The sequence below is a fragment of the Carettochelys insculpta genome, chromosome 2 (assembly GCF_033958435.1).
Source record: "Carettochelys insculpta isolate YL-2023 chromosome 2, ASM3395843v1, whole genome shotgun sequence".
Classification (NCBI taxonomy): Eukaryota; Metazoa; Chordata; order Testudines; family Carettochelyidae; genus Carettochelys; species Carettochelys insculpta.
Genome location: NC_134138.1, coordinates 88,276,326 through 88,298,155, shown reverse-complemented (window position 1 = coordinate 88,298,155; position 21,830 = coordinate 88,276,326). Strand labels below are relative to the sequence as shown.

The 21,830-nt window shown below is 44.7% G+C and overlaps 2 protein-coding genes across 4 annotated transcripts in view; one reads left to right on the top strand and one right to left on the bottom strand.

Moving 5' to 3' along the window:
* The first annotated feature begins 357 nt into the window (after positions 1 to 357).
* Positions 358 to 8,188, top strand: CABYR (calcium binding tyrosine phosphorylation regulated). Its single transcript, XM_074985820.1, has 4 exons — positions 358 to 589; positions 691 to 744; positions 5,053 to 5,361; positions 7,548 to 8,188. Exons 1-4 carry the CDS (start codon positions 442 to 444, stop codon positions 8,186 to 8,188), a joined length of 1,152 nt encoding a protein of 383 aa, XP_074841921.1. The 5' UTR covers positions 358 to 441.
* Positions 8,189 to 10,493: 2,305 nt separating this feature from the next.
* OSBPL1A (oxysterol binding protein like 1A) overlaps positions 10,494 to 21,830 on the bottom strand; it is a 129,291-nt gene continuing 117,954 nt past the window's right edge. For 2 of the 3 annotated variants that reach the window (XM_074987280.1, XM_074987279.1), the window contains exons 25-29: positions 20,475 to 20,591; positions 19,457 to 19,580; positions 17,540 to 17,630; positions 14,428 to 14,451; positions 10,495 to 11,804 (exon numbers count right to left, since the gene is read on the bottom strand). In XM_074987280.1, the coding sequence (XP_074843381.1) occupies positions 11,702 to 11,804; positions 14,428 to 14,451; positions 17,540 to 17,630; positions 19,457 to 19,580; positions 20,475 to 20,591 (459 nt within the window). In that variant the 3' untranslated portion in view covers positions 10,495 to 11,701. Of the gene's footprint in view, positions 11,805 to 14,427; positions 14,452 to 17,539; positions 17,631 to 19,456; positions 19,581 to 20,474; positions 20,592 to 21,830 lie in introns of all 3 variants that reach the window. The other variant, XM_074987281.1, reaches the window with a different exon arrangement.

Below are 21,830 nucleotides of genomic sequence, written 5' to 3'. Positions count from 1 at the left end.
TGCCCGTTCCCACTGGGGAGCCCGGCTTCCAAAGAGGCGCGCTGGGGGGCGCCCGCCCTGGAGGCCGAGTACCTCTGCTGAGCGCACAGCGAGTCCCTGTCAACACGGAAAGGGAGTTGGCCAAGTCCTGCCTTTTGGTGGCGTCACTAGTTTGAGTTAAATGCCAGGTTATGTCACACTAACAGGTTCAGCTGTGGGGACACAAGGGGTTGGGTTCCCTCCCCCTGCCCGGGGGGGGGGGGGAAGGGGTTTTTCTGCACTACCCCCCCCCCCCACACATACAACAAAAAAAAAAAAAAAAAAAAAAAAAAAAACCCATCAAGCACCTCCCCCACATGCCCCAGGAGTGGATCATTAGGGAAATCCTCAGCGCTGTCCCCAGTACTGACTCGGGTCTTTTTGCCACAGTGTGAACCTAGGCTTTGCCTTCAGCTGAAGAAGATGCACGCTGTGAAGCCCAGGCTTGTTGTTCCCTATGGCCTCAAGACTTTACTGGAGGGAGTGAGCAGAGCTGTTCTCAAAACCAGCCCCAGCAACATCGCGGAGTTTGCAGCGCTCTACTTCCGCGAGCTGATTGCATTCCGAGAAGGTTTGGGCATGCTCAGACACTGCGATACATATGCCGTACATTTGAAGAGGTGGATTATTTCAGCCTCCTAACCAAACTCTCCATCTTCCTTTAACCTCCAGAAAATTCCAGTTTGGATATAACAGACCTGGTGAGAGAATTTCATTTTACAAGAGGTAAGAAGAGTGTCACACGTTACGCTTCATAAATTACTAGGTTTTAAAATACAGTATATTGTAATTATAAGTTAAATAACTCAAACGTCCCTTCTGGTGAACAAGCCCCTTTAAGTGAACTTTTAACCATTTTCATTATGGATGGTAACTTAGCATTATTTAGCTCCTGTCATCACACTGTGCCATGTAAGGGCCTAATTCTATGAGATGCCGAGTGCCTTCCTTCCTTTTATTCTTCCTGGGATGGGACACTAGTACATAAAGGAATCCCTGCAGATAGATGCCTTTGGTGCTGCAGACCGATAATGGGGCATACTGGTTCTCAGGTTAGGGTTTTGTTTACAGGGTACCACAATGATTGTTTTCAGCACTTCAGGAGGCATCTCCATTTAGGAAAGAATTTCTCTTGCATGAATTGTAACATGACTGCATTATCAAGGGGCCAAATCTCTGTTGTAGGGTACTAGCAGGTGTTGCATTAATGATGTCATAGTGGGTTGGAGATTCATGCCTCATCTGCTTGGAGCAACTTGGACTGACCTTTCACTCACCCATTGATTCCATTATGACCCATTCTTCTCAGCTGTGTCCATCCCACCCTTCACTTTAGTTTGCTCATCCCTGACCTTCCCTCCTCTAGTCAGTCACACATGAACCCACAAGGCAAAGGTGCTTTGCAGAGGCCAAGGGTCTTTCCTGCCCTGCCACCCCATCCCTCCCCAGTATTTTCTCATGCTGCCACAGGCCTGGACCATGTATCTGAGACTTGGAAGTGATCTTTGTGAAACCACAGGCTGAGATGTATGAAAAAGAAGGTTTGAAAATGCACCGGGCTCCAGCTAAAACATCGTTTCCCAAACTTTCCTGCCCTCCCCCAACCAAGAAAGAGCGGGCCTTTGCTTCCAGCTCTCAGCCCCTGCCATTTTACCTGGGCCACCTGGCACAACTGCTATAAAAAGCAGACAGCTGGTGAAGACCCACGTGGAGCTAGCTGCCTCCTGCAAAGGAGTGTGCATTGTGGGGGGCAGGGAGGAGGAGGAGGAGGATGGGGTTAGATGGGGGGGGGCTTGGGAAGAAGGGAGGGGGAGGGGGTAAGAGCAGGGGGCTGGTGGTGCCTGGCTTTGGGGGAGGGTAGGAGCTTGGGAGGATAGGGGCTCAGGTGGATGGCTCATGGAGCTCAGGCAGCTGGTAGCATGGGGCTGAAGTGGCTGGCTCCAGCTTTGGGCTGCTTAGGCTGGCAGGCGGGCAGCTGGCCCTTGCAGTGCGGGGCTTGGGGGGGCTGACCTGCAGCTGGGGTGGGCAGCTCAGGCGGCTGTCTGGCAGGCAGCACAGGGCTCAGGTGGGTGGGCTGCTGGCGTGGCCAACTCAGGCGGCTGGCATGGGGCTCAGGCAGCTGGCCAGATGGGGCTGCACCAGGCACCCACAAGGTTGGGGCTGTGCTGTTAGCCTGGATGGTCCACAGTTGGCCTCTGGGCTGGGCTGGGGCTGGCAGAGTGTTCAGTACCCTGGTCAGGGCTGCAGCTGGTCTCTGCAGGGCCTGGGCTGTGCCTGCCGTGCTGGGGCCATGCCACCGGCCCATTTGGGGCTGAGCTGGCACTCATGGGGCCATTGCCATGTCCAGCATGAGGGTGAAACCAGACTTTGCAGCCAGTGGCTGGGCTGGTGTCAGCCCCCCAGGGGTCAAGGTCTGGCTGGAGGTAAGGGGGCCCTGCAGCTGGGCAGGGGGCACTAAGGCCCTGGTGGTTGGCAGGTGGTTAAGGGCAGGATGACACGGCTTCATTGAGTATCTGCTATTTTCCAGACAACTTTTCTGGCAACCCCATTCCTAAATTAGTACACAATACATTCAGTGTTGATGTGGATACATTGTCAGAAGAACAAACACTTGAAATAAAATACGATTCAAAAGAATTTTGAAAACTCATGCTTGGAGAAATTTTGGATAAAATATTTCCCAATATACTTGAAAGTTGTGGAAGAAATGCGCTGTATTATTCTTCCATTTTTGAAAATATACCCCTGTGAAAAAAGCTTTTCAAGTTTACTCACATTAAAGACAAAACAAAGAAAACAACTTTGGATGTCAAAAATGATTTGCGTTATGCATTTTCATATTTCAAACCTAGGATTTCCCAACTTGTGAAGAAAATGCAGTGTCATCCTTCACATTAAATTCATTTAATTTCTATTGTTTCTGATGTTAAATTCCATTTTTATTAATTTTGGGCCAAGAAAAACTATTTGTGTATATTTTTAATTTTAAATAACATTTTAATATCAAGCTTCTTTGCTTAAACTACAAATTGAACTTTTTGTTAAAGAGGGGGGGTTGGATGATGGTAAAGGAGGGGTGGGAGGGCATCTCAAAAATCAAAAGGGGTGTGATGCCAAAAAGTTTGGGAACCACTGAACTAAAAGAAGGCTCAAGCTATTGCAGTAATGGGCTGGGGCTCTGGGAGAATAAATGGGTACTGGTTTGTTTCTCAGAACTTATGGGAGTCAAGGTGGTCTAGGGGCTAAATGCTGGAGTCAGAATTTTCAGACTTGGGTTCTTCCTCCTGACCTGCTGCACCTTTGGGCAAGTCACTTGTCTCTGTGGCTGTTTCTTCATCCTGCTCTGTCTCGTCTATTCAGGCTGTAGGCGGGTTGGGGCCGGGATTGTTTTCTCATGACTAGCGCAGAGCCAGGCCCTATCTCAGTGAGAATGTCTCACGGCTATAGTAAGAACAGATGATGACTGAAAAGTAGGAACAATAACGTTCAATAGAAATGTAACAATAGCCACAGCGTCCCCCGCCCCCCCCCCAAACACCTCCCCTGAGTCAGGCACACACTCCCCCTCCCCCACACAAACTGCTGGCGCCTCACCAGAGCTGCTCCCATTGCACTAGGAGCTGTGGCAGCCCACAGGCTCCGGGCTGGAGCCGCCCCGTGCTTGTCCCACCAAACGGTGGGGCACATGCTTGGAGGGCGCTCCACGTGTGCGGTTCCAAGGAGTTGCATTTTGCCATACAGCAGTGTCCAGGCTGCCACGTGGTGAATGGAAAGTGTTTTGGACACCGTGGAGAAAGGGCAATGTGATTCATTTAGGAGTATGTTGCACAAGTGGGCAGTTAAGTACAGGGAAGAGGATCTTCTGGATTCTGTGAGGCCATGCACGAAACTGGTAACTGCCCTAGAGAGGAAGGCAGCAAGGTAGATGGTAGGAGGAAATTGCTATGGACACAATGCAACTGTTGTGGCTATAGATTTCCTACGTATGTTTATCTCCTAATTTTCCTGCAGCTGTGGAAGGAGCTGTTTGTGGTGCTGGGCTGTGGATAATGTGCATGGAGAAAGCTAAAGTACATAGCTTAGAGGGTTTTTTTTCTATTAGAGTTTAAAGTCTTAAATTTGTCGTAACTCCTTTATGCTTCTGTTCCTTCTTCCTCCAAAACTGCTCAGGCTGATCCCATCCACGTGACATTAGGTACTAATTCTTTTCCCATGCCCTCAAGATCTACCTCTTTCCTGCCATTTCTCACTTCCCTGCAGTCGTTCCCCTATTTAGAGCTGTGCCATTTTTGCACGTGCAGTAGCCAAACAGCCTTGCCAATAAAACAGTGCTCCTCCCATTTTCAATCATGAAACTCTCCCAAGTTTTTCCTGTTTTCTCTCAAATCCCATTTCTGCTACCAAAACCTTACTCCAAGCCTCCCACTGACAAACATACAATACACACTTCTCCTCCTTATGTAAACATGACAGCTTTGTGGGATTTATGATGTGTTAGTCCAACCTAAATGCTTTGTAGGTTCCACAGGGAATGATAATTTCTCAAGATAAATCCATGCTGCCAGGCAGATTGAATTTCTAATTGCCTGTTAACATACAGGAAAAAAAAAAAACAATTTGCCAGTGCTAAACCCTTTCTTCCACTATATTGTAGCAAACATCTTTCCCACAGCACCAAAAAATAAGAAGTGTAGTTGTGGGCAAAAAAAACAGCATAGTCAATAGGAAGAAGAAAATCAATGTTAAATAGGACTACCTTATATCTAGAACGACCTGATGAATTCATTTGAAAGCAGGCGTAATGATTTTTAAGGTTCCAATTTCTTGGTCAAAGTATTGTCAAGGTCCAGACTCCAGAGAAAATAATGAAAAAGTCAATAGAAAGAATTCAGGATCAGTACTAAGTCTCTGGTGGTCTGAATTGGGCCTGTGATCCCTGATTTAAAGTCTTGGCTGTATGGAGAGCACAACCAGTTTTGGTAGCATCTGCCGACTCATTGTTTTGTTTTCTTTTTTTTTTTTTTTTTAAATTAGTGGAGGACTGGATTGACAGACTGCCAGAAAAGAGAGCTGACCTTGGAGACAAGTTTATGCAAGACATAAGTGTGGTGTCTCCACTTTCTGAGGAACCAAAACGAAAGGAAAAATCCACAGACACAGAGGAGGACCAGCTGCATGAAGGCCCTGAGCCTGAATGCAGCAGCAAGACTACACAGTACCCATCAACTCACACTGACCTTGTAGAAAATGAACCATCCCCTACTGGACCAGAACCATCCCCTAAGGGACCAGAACTTGCCTATGTCCCAGCTGATCCTGCACAGCTTGCTGCACAAATGTTAGGTAACACTGATTCTGTTCATTCTATGAAGGATGTGGCAACAAGCGTGCAGACTCTTCCTGAACAGTCTGTGAGCGCAGAGGACACAACAGCTGCACTAGTAGAAGGTGCTGCTGAAGATGCTACAGTTACCCCAGCTGCTGAGGGTTCTGCAGAATCGGTTAGGTTGGAGTCAGCAGTTCAGAGTCAGGCTTCCATTGCGGCACCATCTTCCACTGCCCTAGGGTCTTCCAGCAGTCAGGTTGAACAATCAACAAGTGATGTAGATCAAGCTTCCTCAAACCCCTTGCAGGATGAACCACCACCACCACCACCACCTCCTCCTCCTCCTCCTCCTCCACCTCCTAAAGATCCATTACAGGCTGTGCCTTACCAAAGCGAACTTGAGGTTACATCAACCATTCAGGCTATGCCAATACATACTGACGATGAGCCCGCTACGGAAGGAGAGGTTCCACCTTACATAGAGCAGTTCCCGCAGCAAATAGTAATTCCCTTTTTAGAGCAAGTAGCTTGTCTAATAGAGATTCAGCAGCCACTAATGCCGTCGCTAAATGCAGGTCAGTTTACATGCACTAAGCTCTTAGATCCATCTGCAGATGATGCAGAATGTGACCCTGAAAGAATGGAAACTACAGCGCAAATGGCATCAGCTGAGCAAGGTTTTGTGATGTCAGGTAAGAAGGTGAGATCTTAATGAAAGCTTCATATTCCAAGTTAAAGGTGCTGTAACCAAATAGGTAAATATTAAATGCAAGCACCTATGCCAGTGCAAGGTGAGGGGAGAGACTGGACTTTCTTCACTTTGGGGCACATAAGAAGCTCTACTTCCCTCTGCAATCACCTGGCCCCAATGCACAGGTATTAAATCTCTCTGCAATTTGTTCCAAACTGTGTGACTCATTGTGAGTAAGACCCATAACTGCTCCAGAATTTGTGTTGCCGGCATCAGAGGAACATATGTTCACAGGTTCCTGCAAACTGATTTGCCGGGCCAGCATGCAGACAGCACTTACTCTGGGCTCCCACAAAGATGATGTGGAAGTGCATTTTTGCCTTTAAGCAAACTTTGAGAATGAGCCATGAAGTTTGAGGGCAATGGCAGAGATTTAAGATGTAATACACGTGCTTTGTGGCTGAGAGTGCTGGGGGTGGCCAGAGCATTGAATGTGCCCTGACCTTCAAAGTTTTAAATCCCAGCCATTGCATTAACATAGACTTGTTGCATTTAAAAAAGAAATGGTGGTGTTTGCCTGCACTGTCCTATTCTGCAGATGGGCTAAGGAGGGTGGATGAGGCACTTGCCAGTGGCTTCGGCAGGAGGAGGAGGATCTGGCCCTTTATCCTAGCGAGGTGCCATTGGAACAAACTCCTTTTCTGACAAGTGCCCAGTCCCCCACCCTTCTCCCAGCTGGAGAATCCTTCCTGTGCCCCCATCTCCAGCAAGAAGTGCCTGCCTGACTCCCCCTACTACTGCAGAACTCCTCTTGAGCCCCTGCCAGGCCCCAAGAAAGGTAGAAACATTCAGGTGTATCAAAGCATGTTACTGAACCCCCAGCACATTTTAAGCACCATCAAGGGATTTTCATGGCTGAAAGGAAGGGATAAGAGTGTTGTGGCACAGGATAGTGGTGGTGTAGTTATGGCTGGAGGCAGCAGGTGTGTGCTGAGCCATGCTTGGGTGTGGATAAAAGAATCTTTATTAAATTATCCTTTGCAACGATTGGCTGTAAAATGTAAGCTCCTGCCACTACTTTGTGTGGCAGCAGAGGTCTAAGTTTGGACGTCCAGCTGTAAAAATTACCCTAGATTGAGATGCAGTTTTGTTTGGGTTTCAAATAACCTGAACACTTATGTTTTGACAACTGATTTTTTTGGACAGGGGCTACACTGTAGAAACTCCTTGTTCTGGTAGCAGACTGTCTGGCTTGGCAGCCTAAAGAGGGCAATGCCTAAAGTTGTAAGCCACTTGGAGTAGGAAGAGTTATGGTTGCTTTGGCCATAACTGGAGCACCAGTATTCCCTGCTGCAACACTGCTGTTCTGTTCATTTTAGCCTATGCACAAATCCCACTCTGTCTTCTCTAACATGCTTTTCTATGCCATATGTAGGTCTAGGCATATTATATGTAAGGGTTTGCAATTGATAGCTCCTGATACCAGCAATTTTTTAAATTTTTTTTTTGTAGCAATGGCAACAACCGAAGCAGGACAACCACCACCATATTCTAATGTGTGGACTCTCTATTGTCTAACTGATTTGAACCAACAAGGTCGAAAGTCACCACCACCCCTTCCTCCTGCTGGAACTGGTGCTCCTTATCCCCAAGCAACCCTCTATATATCTAGTGGGAAGGAACAGCCGTTCCTGCAACAGCAGCTGCCACCACAAGGTCCACCACCACAAGTATCCTCTCCAACTTATGTGATGATGGAAGAAGGCAAGAGGGGAAATGCACCACCTTTCATTTTAGTGGGCTCTACAGTTCAGAATGTACAGGACTGGAAAGCTATTCCTGGCCATGCGGTCCTTACACAGCACGATACCAGTGCTGTGAGGAGATTCACTACCGTACCCATACCAGTTGCCAGGCCAGCAGAGCTGAAAATGGCCACGCCAAACCCCAATTCTAATCCTGCACAAGAAACTGCTAGACCACCAACCCCAGTTTTTCTTTCAGTTGCTATACCCTTGGATGATGTAATGTCTGCCAAGAGGGGCTCAGCAGCTGGTGACAAACAAGCAGGCATCAATCCCTTTGCAGGAAGCTATGGTATAGCAGGAGAGATTACATTTACTTCTGCCCCAGTCCGCAGAGCAGACTCATGAGAAGGTAGGTAGTTTCACATTGTGCTTGTGTCAGCAGGAAAGATGCTCACGGCTTACGTTTCACTGGGTATTTGGACTTTCAGAGAAGAGGTTGGGGTGTTTGAACTTCTGCTTAGAGGCAGGTGCCTCAAGTATTTCAGAGTTGCTGAAAACAACTTTCCAGAGTTGGTGACTTGAATGATAGCTGAAGCCACCCAGTATATTTGATGTGAAGCAACAGGGGTTTGGCAGGGGGGAGGAGAGACAACATCCTACGCCCTCCTCCACAGATGATGCACTAGTTTGGAGCTAGTGTGCCTGACTTCCCAGGCAAACTCAGTAGTTCCAAGAAGGACAGTTCACTAAAACTGATGCTGATTTTAAACAAGCTGGCAGGACTACTTGCTCCAAAACTACTTAGAGCTGATTTCCTCCTCTGTACCTAGCCTTCGTAAATTCTCTGAGAGGGTAGCCATTCAAAGCTAACAATTTTCATCATCCTTTGCCCAAATCCTCTCCAGTGGGGAGAGGGAGGAGATGGAGAGGTTTGAAACGAGAACTCACAACAGCAGTCACAGGCAGTGTAGCTTTGTACTGGAGGTTTCTGTGCACTTCTCAAGCTACTGCCCTACCCAAAAGGTATAAATGGCAGCTTAGAGACATGGGCTTATGCAAAACAGAGGTGTAAATATACTGGTTCAAGTGGCTAGTCATCCTAAGTACAGTCCCTGCCAAGCATGTTTGTGCTACCATTCCCCCACCTCTAGCTTGGGCAAGAGTTAGGTAACAGTTCTGTTTCCTCAAGCTGGCATGCACACCTTGCAACTAGAGTGCAGGCAAGCCTAACATGCACTCATGTACTGATCTCTGCCAGGAGTACTATTTCAAAGCGGACGCCGCTGGTTGGAAAGGATGGGGGATGGCTATGCTTGGGCGTGAGGTACGAACAATGCTTGCTAGACTTAACCCCCTGTATTATTTCTTTAACAGGTTGAAAGGAGATGGCATGTGAACTTCACCCTGAGATGGAAAGCTACATCTTAAAATAAATTAACTTAATACAAGCACTCACAACTAATTCAATCTATGAGAACACTTTTTTGCATTTCCACAGTGACAGAATACGATCAGATAATTACGTAATTCATTCCATGGAATTATAGCATGAGCAGCACAAGCAATGCCACTAGTAACCCACACAGACTCCTTCCTAGCAGGGGCACATGGTTGTCTGAGCCCTGCATGATGATTAGTTAATAGACCGTACATAGTGCACCATGTAACGGTATTTTATGACCTTCATAAAAATGCTCTTAAGCATACAGGATGGTTTAAAAATTAGTTCAGCACACTCCTCTGCATTAGCTCTGTTCCAGGCACACACACAATCAAAGCTGCTGACTTACTCATTAAAGGTCTTCCTGCTTTGAATGTCCCAAAACACAAATTACTGCTAGGTGTGGCTGTCAGGGAGGTTAAGGGTAAAAAAAATTTTTTTTGTTAAATCTAGATGGCAGTGCCCTCTGTCATACAAGTGTTCAGGCACTTGTGAAAACCCCTCAGGTTGCTGTGGTCATGTCTTGGGGGGATTTCAAATGGTTGGAGAAGATGCTGATTTTAACTATCCAGCACAGATTGCTTAGTTTTGAGCTGCTTCCTCCTTTTTCTTTCTTTGTCCCAGCACAGAAAAAGGAAACCGGGAGCGGGAGCAGGGCTGTTGCAAATAGCTGCTGCCTTGTGAATAAGAAATTTAGCTGGGAGGAACAAAGACGACCTCTTTCTATCCATGGTGACAAGTATCAGAGGGGTAGCCCAGTTAGTCTGTATCTTCAAAAACAACAAGAAGTCCTGTGGCACCTTATAGACTAACAGATTTAATCTTCAGGACTTTGACAATGAAAGCTTATGCTCAAAAATAGCTGTCAGTCTATAGGGTGCCACAGGACTTCTTGTTCTTTCTACCCAGTAATTTTGTCAAGCATTCGGAACAGAGTCCTTTGCCTGGAACCTAATGGGATTAAAAATGCACTAGATCACTGTTTGAGCCCCTGAGTTGCAATCCCCCAGTGTGTCACAAGAGGTTAGCGGAGTAGTACATGACTGGGAGATAAAATTTTACTACAATTGAGGCAAAGAAAAAGATACCAGCATAATTTGACAGTAGCCAAACCCTTCAAAGTTTAAAAGGCCTCAACTGCAATAGAAGATTATCCATAGTGATGCATGAGAAGCCCCTGTGATTCAGTCACAAATTAGAAAACTTGTGAAAAACATTTGTTGATTATAGTTGTTGCTTGGGAAGTTTCATCTGTTGTGAAAACACAGAACTACAAGCTTTCAGACACTTCAGCCTGCAGCCACACTCAGTAAGATGACACTATAGGAACAAAGGCATGGACCCAGATCATCTGATTAAACCCTTTGTATTAAAGAAAAAAAATCCAAACACTGGAACATTTGAAAGCCTTTATTTAGTAGCAATTAATGTCATAAATGCTAACCTCCAGATAGATAGCAATTAAAATTGTATATTAAAGAGCAGCAGGAAGTGCTGTACCCCACTTATGTATAAATAAGTATTTTGCATAAGATTTAATTCTCCCCTATGGGGTGAGGGGTTAAGCTGGTGTGTACAGCAGTCTCCCTGCAGGCACCTTACAGACCTTAAGACTTTCTTCTAGAAAGTGTGATTTGTAGTGTATACCTAGGTGCCGTTTCATTTCTCCAGTAGTTACGTTCCACGGGGGCCCTGATTTTTAAAAAGTTTGTACAATGACTGCTGAGCACCTACAACTGCTAGTGCAGTAAACAGTTTAGCTCAAACTCTTAAATGGCTCTTATTTCCTTCACAAGATGAGCCTGGTAACAGAACACGAAAAAGCAAATTCAAAACACTGCACTAAACATGGAATACATACTTTGAGTAGTGTTACCAGTGTAACCTGTGTCATGAACCTTTGCCGGGGGGGGGGGGGGGGTCAATAGTTCTGGAATCATTGACCAGAACCCATGATTCTTGAGAGTAACCTTAATAGATAGCCATCTCATGAAAGAAGTAAATCTTTACAAAAAAAAAAAAAAAAAACACAAAAAACTTGCCCTCTTTATCTTCAAAGCACAGAATACTGCAATTCATACCTATGCTTTTCAATGTTTCCATGCCATAATAAATCCACCTCAAAGGGCTATTGTACCAGCATAATCATTAGAAGAAAGGATTCATAGGACACCTTTTTCCATTTGCTCTCCAACAAGAATCAACATAGATGTATTAAGCAAATATGGTAGCACTAACCCATCAGAAAAAGGCCAGCTCTGAGCAGTTTTGTGCATGCGAGTACCCATCTTCAAGTATTTCACGAGACAGAATGAGTCTACCCATAGGCTTCCAAATCTGTACCACCTGTATTCACTGCCGGAGATGCTTAATATACTGTTCAGTAACTTGTCAGTTTTTCCATTAGATGAGTAGAAAACAGGGAAGAGAAAACAGATTAAGACTTAATTTGCATTAGTCACGGGGTTCCTGACATTTTAATAAATGTCAGGTAAATTAAAGTAGTTTCTGTCCCAGTAGTTGCCAGAGTAAAGCCAGTCCTGTGCACCAGTGTAGGGATTGGGACCTTGATGGAACCACCTGTAAGAGAGGATAATGTGTTTGTGAAGAGACTAGAACAACATTTCATTGCAATGACATTCAAAGCTGCTTTGTTGCATTTTTCATGTTGGTTGTCAAACCTGTACACAGAGTTCAGTGCTGCATCCCACACTGTTTTGTCAGTTCCGAATAGTTTCTGGCTGAAACCAGTGCTGATATATGTTGTGATAAGTAGGCGGTAGAGACTGCTGTAGAATAAACTATTTACTTCAAAGCAGTTTTGAATAAGTGATTTTTGGCATGCACTTAATTTATTACACAAGGAGGTGAATACACCACAAGCACTGCATTCCTGAGAGCAGAAGTCTATATATTTCATCAGCATCCTGATTCGCCCAGGAGTTTTGGAACCATTATTTCGTTAAGTGTCAAATACCACTGCTCGCATGAATGGGGAGTGGCGATTTGCTTTCCAAAGCAACACAGCTCTCAAGGGAACACAGCACACGGCACAGTTCCAGCAAGTTTTTGGCATGGTAACAAAATACATGCGTTTATGTGAGACATACACATGTATGTGTAGAGCTATTGCAGGGCACAGGGTTGGTGTCATTTGCATCAAGTTATTTTCATGTTTGCTGTTAGATTTTGCTTGCCTGTTGCTAGAAATACTGTAAGTTCACTTATTTTTCAAGTCTGAGAAGGTTTCCAGCTCTTCAAATATTTAAACACACAGTGACAGTTACACATTTGTAAGGTAAGATGTACTAAGGAGCCATACCATTGGCAGGTACCCTTCTGTAGAGCCCTGCAAAGTAGCAGACATCTGCTTTACATCTGTGGGTATCCACACTTCATTTTTGCAGATGCGGAAGTAAGTTTTGTTTCTAACACTGCAAGTGTGCAGTTATTTGCAGATTCATCTACAGATCCTTTCTGCAAATGCAGATACCAATTTTTAATCTGCACAGAGCTCTACTCTTCCGATGTAGCATGGAGCCCCCATGTGTGGCTTCAGTGTCAGCAAGTCTGCTCCTCTCACCCCAGCAATATTACATTTCAAGATAGCTAATAGTATGTCCTGGTGGGTTACACACCAAGTAGTACATTTTACCACAGCACAGCTTAATCTCACTGGTAATCCCTCCAACAGAAATACCACTATCAACACACAATTGTCAACCTTCTCCCCATCTTTATTCACCTTTAAATGGACCCCGTGAGCCATCTCTGCCTTCCAGCAATAACGTAGCAGCCAGCACCAGCCCTCAGAAAAGTGAGTTTGTTTTTAAAAATCTGCCCGCAGTATGTACCAAATAAAAAATGCTCCCGCCATCCGAGTGCACCTGCTTTATAGGAAACATCCCAGATTCCTTTTGGCACTTAAAGCTCCATGGAACAGTTCTTGCTTTGTATACTCCACTGCAGTGAACATGGTCGAGCACAAGAGACTATTCAGTATCACTAACATTTCAGAAAGATTTAATAATATGGAAGTTTAGCATATTGGGGTCTCTGTGGAATATAAATTTTGCCTTATTAAAAGAAAAATGAACTGATAGTAGTACTTTTGGTTATATTACATAAAAGAATGTTCAGTGTGTGTGCATATATGATATATGAGAGAGAGAGATAAATTGCAAACTATAGCACGCTGTAGATGGATTATGGTAGGACTTAGAAAGTGAAGGATACAATGTATACTGATCGACCACTACAGTCTGAGTAGCTGGAGAGGAGGGAGAGGAGAACACTAGTATTACTTGTAACAGCATTAATTGTGCTTTTGTGAAAGACAAGGGCCTTGCCCCCAGGAGCTTAATAGTCTTTAGACCAAAGTTACTGGCCAAGATTTTCAAAAGTAGACTAGTGACTTTGGGTGCTCTACCTGATACCGGATTTTCCAGAAACTACTACAACACGCCTCTCAGATGTCAGGCCCCTTTAAGAGGTCTCCAGCTAGGCACCAAACTCCCTGTGAAAATCCTGCCCATTATGAAAAGGGTAGACAAAGGGGTCGGGATTTTGCCCTAAGGTGTGCACTTTGCTACAATGCGTAGTTAGTTTAATATCTGCAGTGACTAATCTTGTTATGTCCTCCCTAAGTTAACAGAGGGTCTAACATTCCTGGAAACAGGTATATGGCTTCATTTCAACATCTGGATTGTTTTCTGGCTAATTTTCTTAACTGGAGAGACTATAAAGCAATGTAGCTTTTCATGACCACACTTTAATCTCCTTATCAGAATTGCCAAATGTGAATGCCATTGCCTCTAGAATCCTTGAAAAGGGTTCCCCTCTACTTAGATTTTTTTTTCTTTTAAATTTTTTATTTAAGGAAAGTGGAGAATTCCTGACACAGAATGATAACGGGGGAAGAGCGTGGAGCACGCGCAGTGCCTACTTACTGAAATCTGTATACTTATCGTAATTAAGGTAAGGAAATGTAAACACAAAAACACTTGATTCAGTCACAAAGAAATGAGCCCTGGCATTCTGACAAGGAGAGGAGGCCAAGTGTGTCTTACTCAGAGTTGCAAAACCTAGTTCTAAGCTAGTTGTAGGACAAACGAAACCAAACCAAGCCAAGCCAAGCACTCTGAGAAAGCAAGCAAAAAAGCAGGGATGGTGTGGGAAGAGCAGGAAACCAGACATGTCAAACCTGGGACCCTGGGCCGGTGGATGGCTTCAGTCGGAAAAGGAAAAAGAAAAAAAGTGCAACTTGCAGTTACAACCAGACATTCTGTGTAACAACAACAGCATGATTAAGTGGCTTTGCTACTCAGGATGTGGGTGTATGGGAGTGCTGGTTTGCTTTGAGGGGTGAGTTCTCAAAGGGTACTACTTATGAACCCAGCCCCTGAAGCTATGTGGCTCTCCAGAGACACTATGCTGCTCTGTTACAAAAGGTCTCAGAATAAATCTCTCAAAAGATGGACACGGTGCACCACATCCAACCACGTGGTAGTTAGTTAGAGTTCAATTTCTGGCAGAGTGAAATGGGATGATGAGTTTCAGCAAATCTGATGCAGAGCTCGCTAGATATCTTCAGCTCGATTTTTCTATTCTAAAACCCAAAGCACAGTTGCCTGTGTCAGCATAGAGCCAGACAGGCTTGCTCAAGGGTGGTGATGATAGTGAGAGACTCAGCAAAAATGTGGGAAGGAATGTTTCCTCACTGACTTTTCTGAGCTACGTTGCAAATGCCTTACTCTCAACTCCCTTTTCAGATTTAAATCCACTTTTTCTGCTGCTCCCCAGGTTCCCTTGCTCATGGTTCTTTAGCTGTTTTGTTTCACGCTCCTTAAAACAGATCCCACTATCAAGTGCAAAATGAACAAGGAATTTGAAAACTACTTCAAAATAAGTTGTTCACGCACAAGGCAAACTGGGGTGCAATGGCTAGTAAGGACTGAAAATAAGGAATATGGAAAGTTTGCAGTGGGGGCTTAGTTTTAAATGTCACATTCCTCCAGCTCTTCATGCCACCCATTAGATACCTCTTTCTTGACAACGAAAGCATCTGTCAGAGTTCCCTAATTTTTTTGCCTGCATGCATGGAATTAATTTTTTGTTATGTGCACCAGCACGGAAGTGGTGTGTTAAGCATCTTCTCCATATTGGCGCACAGAAAATTCATGTGGTAAGGATGGGGCCCAAGAGTTTGGAGTGAAGGACGTAGCTCAAGTCTAGGGTAGAGGAATGGGGTGTAGCATTCACCCATTGTTCTGGCAGGGGGTGCAAGCAGGGCTCAGAGCTGGGCAGAGGATTTGGGTGCAGGAGGTGCGGGCTCTGGGGTGGGGCTGGGAATGAGAGATTCAGGGTATAGGAATGGGCTCAGAGATGGGGCTAGGGTGCAGAGAGTGGGCTCTGGGATGCCTACTGCCCCAGAACTGCAGTGAGAGAGGGCTTGTCTCAGCTGTTTCTCCTCAGCTGCAGTAGCTCTGTGGCTGGCCCTGAGCAGCCCGATAGCTGCTGTGTGGCCATGCAATTAGAGGGAATTCAGGTGGCTGTGAACCATCAGGAGCCACAGTGGAGTTCCAAATTCTGGTCATTACATCAAAAATGACACACAGCTGCATACTGGTGGTGGGGGTGTGGAGAACAAGAAGGTTGCTATTGTACATGAATCCTAGTGCAGAGAAGAAATGCCTTCTCAATGCCAGAGTAGTACACGTTTACGTGAACGGGCACTTAGCTCTCTGAAAACAAACAACTAGCAGGTTGAGGACCTTTGGGTGGTAAAGTCTGGATGTAGAAGTCCATCGCAGGTGCTAACGAGCCTCATACTTCACATTGCAGTGCCTTTGAAGCTGGCATCAGTTTTCAAATTCAGGGGAGCGACAGACACTTATCTACCGATCCAAAAGGATGGTCCTCAAAGCCTTAAAACCGACTTTAGTCATCTGAGTGGGGTGAATAAAGTTTCGGCACAACACAGCCAGTGGAAGGTGCCCCTGCTAGTTACTTGTCAAGTGATCCTAAGTTATCACAACCCTTACTGCTGCAGTAAAGCAGCTTCTACTATCAACAAAAGCTGGAGAATTGCAGAGAACTGGATGGTACTGCCAAAGCTTTTTAATGGCTTCTAAACACATGTATGAAGAACACAGGCTAGCACTTACCACAAGAGACCGTACACAACACTGCAGCTCTGCAGCATGTTGACAGAATCCCCAGCCTCATCCCAGAGCTCACACCTCATTCTGTCTGCATCCCCCCAAACTGACCCCTCAGCCCCAGCACCAGCAGCTAAACTTTGTGGTGTGTGCCAGTATGAAGGCAATGGGTCACACATCACCTCCATGTTGGTGTGCGCAAAATTCATTCTATACACGAGTGGGGAAGATGAGAAGGAACGCTGCTTTCTCGGATGACACAGGAAGTCAGGAGAGACTGATGGAAAGAAAACGTTAAGGTGTCCCAAACAAACATTTAGGAATCATGACCAACCCGGACTGACAAAGTGCCTTGTGAAGAGGAGATGAAATCTCAGCTCTCATTTAGAATTTTTCCCCAATTACTCTAATTGTGAAGTTCGCTAGATCATCAACAGCCTCAGCAATCATGGATATTCATCAGGCAGCATATTGTGCCAACTTCAGGAAGCAACACAGGCCATTGGATGTATAATGCAGACACTGTTTTAAATAAATGTGGTTCATTTGCTTTCCAATAGTCCTTGGAAAAGGAACAATCCCTTGGTGAGGTTTGGCAACATGTGCACCCAAAGGAATAAAACTGAGCTGTTTTAGGGAGTTATGGATGTGAAGATACACAATTTAATAGTGAACTGGAGGAATCATTAGAGAGGAACTCCCTTCTCTCTGGGGCCAAGCACACTGCCTCCTCCACTATATACTGACAGCCCACAGAGATCTAATCATACCAGAATCATATCTATGGTAGGGCAGAACATGTGTACTCTGGGCAGTTGCACAGCACCACAGACTACAAGTGTCACAGCGAGTGGGGCATCCAGGACAAGAACTCTGTTCCTGGCAGAGCAAGCGATGCCCAGCAGGCATGACTGACTGGAGACTGCCAGGGGTTTAGTGGGGGCAGGGAAAACAAAACAAACCTGGGCTGATGTTCCAGGGAACCCAGTACAATCCCTCCCCTGGACCAGGTGTGATAAATACCCAACCACGCTCTCAAACAAGAGAGCAGCAGCAGAGCTGAAAGGGGTCAAGTTCTCCTGGTGATTGAGAACAACCTGTGTGCGCGGAGAGGCCCCTAACCTGAACAGATAAAGCTGATCAGAAGGGACCTACCTCGTTTTCCAGTCTTCCTCTGACTTGGACCGGTTTTTGCGGGCAGCCCTTTGTTTCTCTTCTAGCCTTTTTTTCTCTTCACTAGCTAGGTCTGCAAAGGAACAGAAGTGGGGAAAAAAATATCAGCAGTTCTTTGATCCTTTTTACTGAAGTCGCTGCTCCACTGAAGACTCAACTTGTTTCCAACACTAGTTTTGTCAGATTGTGCCAGTTTTAAAAGCCTCCTTTAAGAGAAAACCCAGCAGAGCAGAGGGGCAAAGTTATGATCGGCACTTCTGCTTTAGAAGGAAGGCCAACTAGAGCACAAGGTCTGATGGCCACTCAAGCTGCAGGTTGAGCCATGAGCTCAGGAACCTGAACATTCATTCCAGTTCTTGAGAAGAGGGATTAAAGATTCCCTTCAAAAGAGAAAATGGCTACACCACTGGATGAGATTAAGCCCTGGCTTCAATTCCCAGCTGCTCCACAACACTGACCTCTGTTGCTTCATATTTGGTTCTCAACTCCCCAGGACAGAGAACCTTCACAGCATATTTAATGAACGGCCAGACTTAAAAATTGTTAACAAGTGATTCTTCCCATTTAGAACCTAATTCTCCAGCTACGCTGGCTTGTTGCAGCATGCGGCAGCGTAACCACCAAGCAGAAACAACTACCACCAACACTACACACCTTGCGGATATTGATAGATCACTGAATATTATAACATGCTGTAAGTGAAGAATGCAATACTAAATATTCTGGGTAAATAAGAATGCAACAGAGTATGAGGCACTTCCACTAGCCACAGAATAATGCAATTTACAGAGGAAGGCAGAGACTGATCAGATTGGTCAAAGGAAGCAACTTGCCTGCAGGGTATTTTAAAAAGCCTCAAAAAGAAAAAAAATCTCATTACTTTTCTTTGACCTCAGCATCACAACGGCCAGCTACTACTTAATCCTTAGCTCTTGAAATGCGTCAAGCATGTGAAAAGGGAGTTATCCCCATTTCACAGGTATGCAGAGTACACAGGTGAAGTTTCTTTCCCATGGTCACCCTCCCACCCAGTGACAGAACTGGGAGCAGAACCCAAGTCTTAGTCCCTGAGTTGCATCCTCTAGGTCATGCTGCTTTCATACAAACTGGATACCAGGGTGCAGAGAGGGGAAGTCTATTGATCTTCTATAAAACCCCTTCAAGCAAGAGTTACAAGCCAGAGCATCAAGCACCAACCCATGCTCCAAGAGAACTGTAGGCTTATTATACAATCATCAGGAAACCTTGTACTGACACCATGACAACAGGCACCTTAGGCACTTCTAGAGTAAGAAATGTGTGCAATCTGTGTTAGTTTGGAATTGCTTTTCTCTTCTTCAAGAAGTCTATTATTTCCCTCCCCTTTTTACTGTGAGTAATTTTGAAACAAGCATGCATTTCTTTTGAAGGGGGAACTTAACTTCACATTACTCAAACTGGTATTTTCAATCAGCTGATGCAAAGAAAGATACTTTATCGTGGAATAATGAAAGACTTTGTACAGAGAGGCAATTTCTAAACATCATGGGAAACTTCACAACTCTGCTACTGCCTTCATTAGAGGTCCAGCTGAAAAACTTGACAAGGCTGCAATCCCTGCCTTCTGTCTGGCCTCAGTCTCTTCATTCTTAATTTAACAGTGAAGAACATAATGCTTATAATGGAGGTACAGATAAACATGCCTGGTTTAAGTTTATACAATTGAATCATTTTTCACTCACCCCTACAAGGGTTTATTTCAGAGCTGATTTCCAACCCCACACCCCCCACCAAAAAAAAAATTCTGTAAAGAAGGCTTGTTATTGTTCAAGGTAATATTTATAACTTTTTCAGTTGACGATCCCACAAGTCTTTCATACTTTGACAAAGTAATTTGTATTTCTATTTTAAATCAGTTACCTATTTCGCCATTTTCCATTGCTCTTATATCCGGCCGTAACCGGCAGTCGGTTTTTGGAACAACACTCTCCATTTCTTTATCCAATTCATTCAAAGCCATAGCGAAGCTAGTGAAATTGTACATCTGAAAGAGAAAAAAACCCAAAAATTTTGACATAGAGAGCTTTTCAAAATTCAAGAGAACTGACATATGAACATGCAACTGTAGCTATTTTCTGAAAACTGAAGTATTTTAACAGTAATAACATGCTATGCAAGGTGAAAATGTTCTCAGTATATGTGGGTGAACTTTTACGCTCATGTCTAATTCAAATGAGATCTGACTAGCCCTATGAGCTGTTTCTTCTCGCTTACTCTGTCCTTATTCTTCATCCTCTGTGGACTCTCCTTACTGCCTCTACTAATGCAACCTACCCTCCTCTCCCTGTACTCACCTGACCACCATGCCCTATTCTCTTTTTCTGCTTTCAAATCTTGGTAGCCACACACCTAGTCCTCCGTCCTGCTCTGCTGTCAGTCCAGCTCATGTTATGCAGCCCTCCACTGAGCTATGAGTTCTGGTACTCCGTAGTTTGTTTTGCATAGGTTTTTGAAGACTGCCTGTCTAGAGAGGCTTCTGGTGACATGTTTCATGCACTAAGCCTGTTTCTCAGCACTGAAGTGCTAAGAGTGTGGGACAGTGAATTCTCCAGGGCACTGACAGGTAGAGCACTTGCCTAATTCATCATCAGTGATTCTGTGGAGAAGTTACACTAAGCTAGAAAGAAGCCAAGCATGTACACAGGCCTGTCCATACATAATGAGGCCTCTATATTCAGCTCTGCATTACACAGCTCATTACAGTTTGCGTTGAGAAAAGTTCAAAGGTCACTACAACAAAAACTGATTTTACTATAAAAAAGTTACTTTAGTCCTTGCACCATGAATAAAGGACATCAGTGGCTACGATGTCCTGTGTACATTTTACAGTTGAACAGACTTTTGAAGCACCGAACATTTAACTAGAGCCCTGGCTAACCTGTACTGAATTGGGAGGTCTTGGAGCTATCCTCCAGAGTAAACTACTTCCAGGAATAACATGCACACTCTCCGAATCTGGCAAAGGCATCTCATCTGCTTCTTCAGAATTGCTCACCTATAAGCAACACAAATGCAAAGAAAATTTGAGTCACAAACTGTTTAAATATTCTTAAACCATGAAACAGTACCACAGAAGCTACAGTGAAAGGGGACTAAGACATACACTCAGAAAAAGGCATGAAACATTCTGTCACAGAACACACATTCAGTGCCCCAGGACTTATTTTGCCCCCTTGCTTTACATAATCATTTTAAACCCCACTGGCTTTTCTAGATACCTGTCACAATTACAGCCATTAACATCTCAGAGAAATTAAAGAAACAAAAGCTATTCTATTTAGACAGATCTGCCAATATGGGTGTGTTTTTTGACATTTATTCATTCAACACACACTTACTATGAAATAGGTGTTTTTAAATCTACATTTTGGAGTTCTGTGTGTTTCTCCCAGCCAATGTTGGGGCTCCTCCCCTCACTAAACATAAATTCATTTTAGTTTTATTCATGCTAAAAGTGCAGACCACCTTTTCTTTCTTATCAGACATTAGGGAAACAGGCATCCCATAGTTTGCATATGTGTAAGCGCTGCATTACTGCTATTCAGCAAGTGGGGTGTTCGGTTCCACTAGTGTCATGTTTTCAATAATGAAAATAACAACATTACACAAGTGCACTCTGAGCAGAGGCTGCCTACAAAGAGGCTGACTGTGAACAGTCAAGGTTGATGCACACTGGCTAGGATGACAGTGCTATGCCGTGGTTAACACTTTCTGGGCATACTGCTTAAGTTTCCATCCAAATTAGCTAGAGCAGTGGAGGGCAATGGTACGGGTGGGCTGTCCCCCCCACTTGGTTAAAAGGTGCTTTGGTCCCTCAGCCCAGACAGAAATTAAATATTCTTCAGTCATGCTATAAATGCGAGGTCCATATGCTGCTAGACTAAGCCACAGCTTGGTGTGTTGAGGTACTGGTCGACAATTTCTGTCCCAGTAGGTTAACTTACAGGTTGACTCTAAACACAATACAATTTCACCCCAGCATGGGGAAGCTTTAGAGATCTTTCAGTATTGTTTAGCAGAACTCCAAGCAGACAGATGTACACAATGGTCACATTAACAGTTTCCAGTTATGCATCAGCATGATCTAAGCCCTTTTGTGAATGAACTTGGTTTTACGATGCTTATGCAGGCAGCGTGGACAATGCCAATTTCTGAATCTGCATTTCAGCATACAGAGAAACTTAGGCTAGAATATAGTTTTGAACCCTTCTGATATGATTTGAGCCCATCCATG